The sequence below is a fragment of the Cupressus sempervirens genome, chromosome 6 (assembly GCF_028749045.1).
Source record: "Cupressus sempervirens isolate cs-2001-9-10 chromosome 6, ASM2874904v1, whole genome shotgun sequence".
In the NCBI taxonomy this organism is placed as follows: domain Eukaryota; kingdom Viridiplantae; phylum Streptophyta; class Pinopsida; order Cupressales; family Cupressaceae; genus Cupressus; species Cupressus sempervirens.
In genome coordinates, this window is record NC_143123.1 from 220,626,497 (window position 1) to 220,632,813 (window position 6,317).

At 31.0% G+C, this 6,317-nt stretch overlaps 1 protein-coding gene across 1 annotated transcript; it reads right to left on the reverse strand.

Moving 5' to 3' along the window:
• Window positions 1-3,541: 3,541 nt before the first annotated feature.
• LOC149552059 (expansin-B3-like) lies at window positions 3,542-5,178 on the reverse strand. Its single transcript, XM_089790171.1, has 5 exons — window positions 5,028-5,178; window positions 4,430-4,542; window positions 4,061-4,242; window positions 3,841-3,970; window positions 3,542-3,763 (listed from the first exon to the last, which is right to left on the reverse strand). Exons 1-5 carry the CDS (start codon window positions 5,176-5,178, stop codon window positions 3,542-3,544), a joined length of 798 nt encoding a protein of 265 aa, XP_089646297.1.
• Between the last annotated feature and the right edge of the window lie 1,139 nt (window positions 5,179-6,317).

Here is a 6,317-nt window from a genome sequence, read left to right on the forward strand (position 1 = left end):
GTTCGTTTATCATATTTTTCCAAGGGTTTCTCCTTTTCACGAGAAGAATATGCTTCCACTGGCTCCATGATCACTAGGGTATCACCTTGGCTTGGTCCTTAGCATGTGAATTCTTCGAAAACTCTGTCACAACCACTCCAGGTGAGGAGACTTTCTCCTTAAGTTTCTCACTCTGCTTGTAGTCCACAACCAGATGGCCAAACATATTACAATTTTGGAAAAAGGGAGCTGCATTTTTGTATACAATCTATTTTGACCAAGTGCCCAATTTTGATTTCAAAGCCACTAGTGTAGTTGGCAAAGGTTTATTCATCCCTACATTCACACATATTCTAGAAAAACCTAGCTTGGTCTTGGAACTAGTGGTTAAATCTACCTCATTGAAGTGTCCAAAGGAATATCCAATCTATTTGAACACTCTCTCATCCCAATATTCTAGGGGAAGCCCAGGTAACCTAACCTAAACATGCACCAAATCAAATAGATCCTGGTTAGGGAAGAACCTCGGTTTCCATCTAGCTATCATCAATATATGCTTTCCATTGTGCCAAGAGTCTACTAGGATGGTGTTTCGGTTCATCTTGATAGTCCGCCACAAAATCCAGGAGAGAAATCTCTGGCCCTATGACACTTTAAACCACCGTTGGTTTTTCCCTAGTCTCGGTAGGACTCTTGGATCCAACAAGCACCTCCTTCCAGTTTGGTTTGAGGGGATCTGTTCTCATGTGATTCAAATCCTTTGTGGTTCCCCTCAGAGTTCAGGGTCCCAAACATGCCAACTCATCAGGGACTCCAAGCGTATCAGTTGATTTAATACCTTGAGTAGAATAAGATCCATCTTGGGCATTATGGGAATTGGCAGAAAGGACTAGAAAAAGGTTTGGAAAATCTTGCACCTAATCCAACAGAGGAGGGAGGGTTGGGGGTGGGGGTAGGAGGCTCCACATCCCCCAAGGAAAGCGAAGGCATGCACCCAGGTTGTAGTCAGGCGCAAAGGCAAGAAGTTGCAGAGCGGGAAAAAGGCCTATAAGAAGTGTAACTACATACATTTTTATTTGTTGAGATTTAATCTATTTCATTATTATTGTGGGTATTTTAAAGGAAAGAAAAAGGAAGAGAAGTATAAAAAAGAGTTGGAAAAATATATTTAAAATAATAATTGAGAATCAACATGAATAAAACAACAATATATTTAGATAAAAATTGTTGCTTTCTAGTTTATTGTAATTATAAATGAAGTTTTAAATTCGATTATTTTAATTTTAAATAATGATATATTAGACTATTTAGAAATAGATTTTCAAAAAATAAATAATTAGAAAATAAAATACTTTTTATGTTTTTATTTATTTAATTATTTTATATTTTTATAATTATTTAAATGAATATAAATCTTATATAAATGTAAGAAAGAATATGTATTAAAAAACATCGAACCTTGAAATATATCTATCTAAAAATATTCAATCACCTATAGTACAATTATAATTGATTTGTTTGATAGGACGGGGTTTGGCTTGATTGAGGAGAGCTTCTTATACTTAAGAACAAGGTTGGAGGATGTAGTATTTTTCCTATAAAAAATGTTACAATACATATTGTGCTAGCATTAGAATCTATAAGATTATTATAAGAAATTATAATAGTTTTGACAATTACTTTGTATATTTATGAATCATAATATATTTTGTTAATTTAATAAATAAATAAATAAATAATATAAAGCAGGTGATGCAAGCTACGTTAATTGGCAACTAAGAATAGCAATTAGAACACACTACCTATTATTACGTCGAAGGCATACTATACTAAAGTTTCACAACTTCAAAAATACATCAATGGTTTAAAATGTCTAATACAAAATGGAAGATGATTGAAACAATCCAACCGTCTACATTTCCTTTTTATTTTGATGTTAATATCTTTTCTTCCACATATGTGTGTAGCACACCCACATATTCACGTCTTCCACACCCACGTATTCATGTCTTCTGTTGGCGATCATTTACTTTTCGCTTTCAACTCCTTTGTATCGTTTGAAAGCATAATTAATTTGTATACATGTAAAACATTTATTAGGATATCCATCATTTAAAAAACTCTATTGTACCAAATTTACCATTGAGTTTCTTTTTAAATTTAAATGTTGCTTCTCTCTATTTTTTATTGGGCAACAAGAGCTTGAATATAAACACTATTTCCTCTCATGACTTCATAGGTTCTTTAATTTTTGAATTTGTTTAAAATAAAATCATGGTACCATATTTTTAAATTTATTTGATATCTATATTGTACCATGATATCTATATTGTACCATGATATACGTATTTTTAAATTTATATACGAATTGGGAACAAAGATTAGAGAATATTTAATTTAATTTTTAATTTTTTTTACAATATAGATATCAAATATATATTCAATTTTGGATAGTATCAAATTATATTTAAAATCGTATTTGTGAAATGCATGACAAATTTCTGGAATTTAGATTGTGCTAAATTTTTAACATCAATGTTTCAGAAATGTTGATGTTAAAACTTTATAGACAATCTAAATTCCAAAAAAATTGTCATGCATTTCTAATGAATTATGGATATGACAACTTTAATGTATTTGTGGTGTACTTTTATTTTTAGATTGTAATACATTTAATTTAAAGGGGAAAATGACTTATTTAAAATCACAATGTCAAGATAGATATTTATTTTGACACAAAAATGACATTTGTTTTCTACTTCACTTTATTGTACTACTAATTATTCACAATTATCAACAATTTATTGTGTTCTTTCATTTTATTTTCATTTTCTACTTTGTGGTTACTATCATGATTAGAGGTAGATTTATTATGATTAAGGTGAAAAGTTACATTATAGTTAGTATTATGTTTAAGGTTTGAATTTTGATTAGGGCTAAGGTTAAGTTTAGGTTGAGGTTAGACTTAAGAATATGATCATCTTTCTTTGATGAAGTTGTGATTTTATTAGAGTTGGAATTAAGATAAAAGTTAAGGTTTATGTCAAGATCAGGGTTAGTGTTGTTTCAATATGTTGTATTCAAAGTTTGTGATCAATATTTTGTAATAAATATTTGTGACAATGTTTATGATAATAGAAGTTAGTACCTTAGTAGTTGTACAGCATATGCAAAAGAATTTACCAATTTTTTTATTTTTTATTGATCTTTAATATTTCTTCTGCATACTCATTGCACCCCAAGATGCAATTATTAGATGCAATTATTAGTTTAGCTTTATTTAATATCAACGAACTATGACAAGTCATAAACAAAATAGAATTGGCTGCCTGTATGTGAGTAATACAGATGCCAATAAAATGAAATGATTTAAAAAAAATAAAATCTAAACCAAATATATTATAAAACTAGAACCAATTACATCATTAATCTGTCTTCATAATTCATACTCTTTTCCATATGTGTAGATAAAAATTATTACTTCTCAAATCAATAGTACCTAGCGGCAACTCTGTTACTTATTATTGTTATTACTTATTTAGTTACTGATATACTTATAGTTTTAAATTTCTTGAATAAGAGTTGGGTCGTAATTGACAAGTGATGTGTATGCATCCCCAGCGTTCCAATTCTGAGGAATAACTTCATAAGCAGTTTGTGTTTCTCCTGAAGAAAGAGATTCCAAGCGAATGGAAAATGGAGCTTTCAGATATGATCCCGCGCCATTCAAAGCCCACTCGGCTCCAGATTGCTCTGCCATTTCTTCCCACGCCTCAGAATTCGCCTGCATATAAATTCCATTCATACACAAATTCACAACTCAGAAATAAAAAGTTAGTAACTTTTGAAAGTCATGAGTACCTGCTGCAAGTAGACCGCTCCAATATCACCAGCGCCATTCACGTACACAATCAGTACAGAGAACCAGTAAGCCGTAGCATCTGGACTAACTTTGAAGGTTATGTTCTTTCCTTCATAATTACAAGCTACCCTATGCAATCATAAGCCATCTCATCATCAATACTACGACCTCTAAAAATTATAAAAGAGAAAATGAAATGTGTGATATCAAAGTTTGTACCTTCTGAAGGAGATATCAACAAGACCTTCATTGATAAGCTCAGTACCATTATCAGGATCAATTGCCATACCAGCGAAGGCATTCCCACTCAGATCAAAATGTGTTTCGCTGCATCCCCCACATTCATCGGTAATCGCCACATCCACAGGAGTTTGCGAACATATTTCACTCTTGCATTTTACCTGCAAATTTTACATAGCTTAAATATTATATATTAAGATTCATTTGTAGACTACAAGTGTTAAAATTAACTTATTTTTTCCTTTAATATGTGATGTTCATAGTATACTCTATTTTAGATTACACTACTGGCGCCCATCTTTGTGAAAAGAGAGAAATGAATATGGTAAAACTACCTTAGTTTTATACCTGATAGCAAGCTCCACAGCCTCTTCCTTGAGCAAAGAGGACTGGACCCGCTGCTGCTATTCTCGAGTTGAACATCTCTGTTTTCACTAGTCCTCCATATCCGCATGCACCACCTGCTCCCAACAAGAAATACAGGAAGTAAAAGACCTACCCAATTCTTCTATCTATAATTTTAAAGAGAGTATGGGAGAGAAGCTAAGTGAAAATATAATATTGTTAATATTATCAAGATGTTCTGACATAGGTCAGTTAACTTTTGAAGAGATTATAAATTATCTATATAATTGATTTTGTTGGACATCATTTAAATATCATATATTAAAACTTGATTTCTAAATTAAAAATATATTATAATCAAAATTGACTTATTTTTCCAAGCTTAATTTTTGAATTAATATATGATATATAAAATGACCATTTTAAAAAATATCTAGTTCAAATTCTGAAATTATTGATGGAGCTATTGAGCTCTTAGTACAACCTCATCTCTAATTCAGAAATAACTTCTTTCCAACAATATTTCCTCACCTCTTCTTTATTGAATTTTATAATTATAGTTGACTACTGATTGATATATAGATAGAATTTGATTACTTACCTTCGCTTCCATCCCCATCGGGAGGGGGAGGGCCATACCACGTAGCAGTTCCGTCCTGCCAACCTTCGTCCTCACCAGTACAGAATACCAACATTGAACAGACGGACACTATTTCTATCAAATAAAACACACAAATTTTCTTATTCACCATCTCTTTGGTGGAACAATCTAGAACAATTACTTATCGATTAGTGGGTAGAAAGCTGTAGGTAGTGAGTTGGAGCTGTTCCTGACTGCGAATCCAATAAACACTCATGCTTTTTAACGTAGTGAAGATGAGTTTTCATGTGTAAACTAAGCATTTTCAGTAAAAGTGTCATAATCATGGACGCCAAATTCAAGCAGATTCTACAAGAATTGAGTAACATTAAATCTCATAAGTAATCAAAACATGAGATCCATGCGTACCGTTTCATGTATCTCTGCTGCTCATCCGGTTGCCATTGTTTCCATTTTCCGGTACTCAGTTTGTATCTGACGCCAAGTAAAAGACATTAGAACATTCTTCAAAACAAAGATCACGTAATATCTGGTATTATGATTGTATTTCATGTGAAAAGACGCGAGGCAGGCGCCCCCTCATTATCTTCGCACACCTTTCGTGGGAGAGCATTCACAAAGTCATCTTATTAATGATGGCGGTGGAATTTGAACGTGTTTTATGAGTATCTAAAATGTCTTACACGATGGGGGATAGTTATTATTTACGGACGGACTATCTTTGTGAGAAAAAATGTCAAAAACCAAAAAATAAAAAATAAAATAGAATTTTCTGAAATTTTCATTCTTTATAGTCTAGGTCAGTAGGTCAGGTTTGGAATTTGATGGTTGTATTGGCTGTTTTTGCACTTTTAAACCATATATGACGGGTTAAAAAATTGTAAAACCATATGATTTGAAAGGCTCTTTTTTAAGAGAACCATAATATGACAATTAAATTTATTACTAAACCATCAATATTTGTTATAGATAACTTAGTAATATGTGTGTGTGTGTGTGTTTCTATTTTATGTTTTTATTTTGGTTAATGCATATTTATATTAGTTTAATATCTTATTGAAATACAATATATTAAATTTTAAATTTTATTTTTAAAAACATAAAATTTAACAATCTCTTAAATAACATACACGAACTTAAAAATTTGTTTCTTTTATAATATTGTATAACATACTAATTTATAATTACAATTTATTCATAGAGAATTTTTTATATATTACTAATTAATATTATTATTTTCTAATTTATAGAATATTTAAATTTAAAATAAAAATTGACAATCAATTTTTT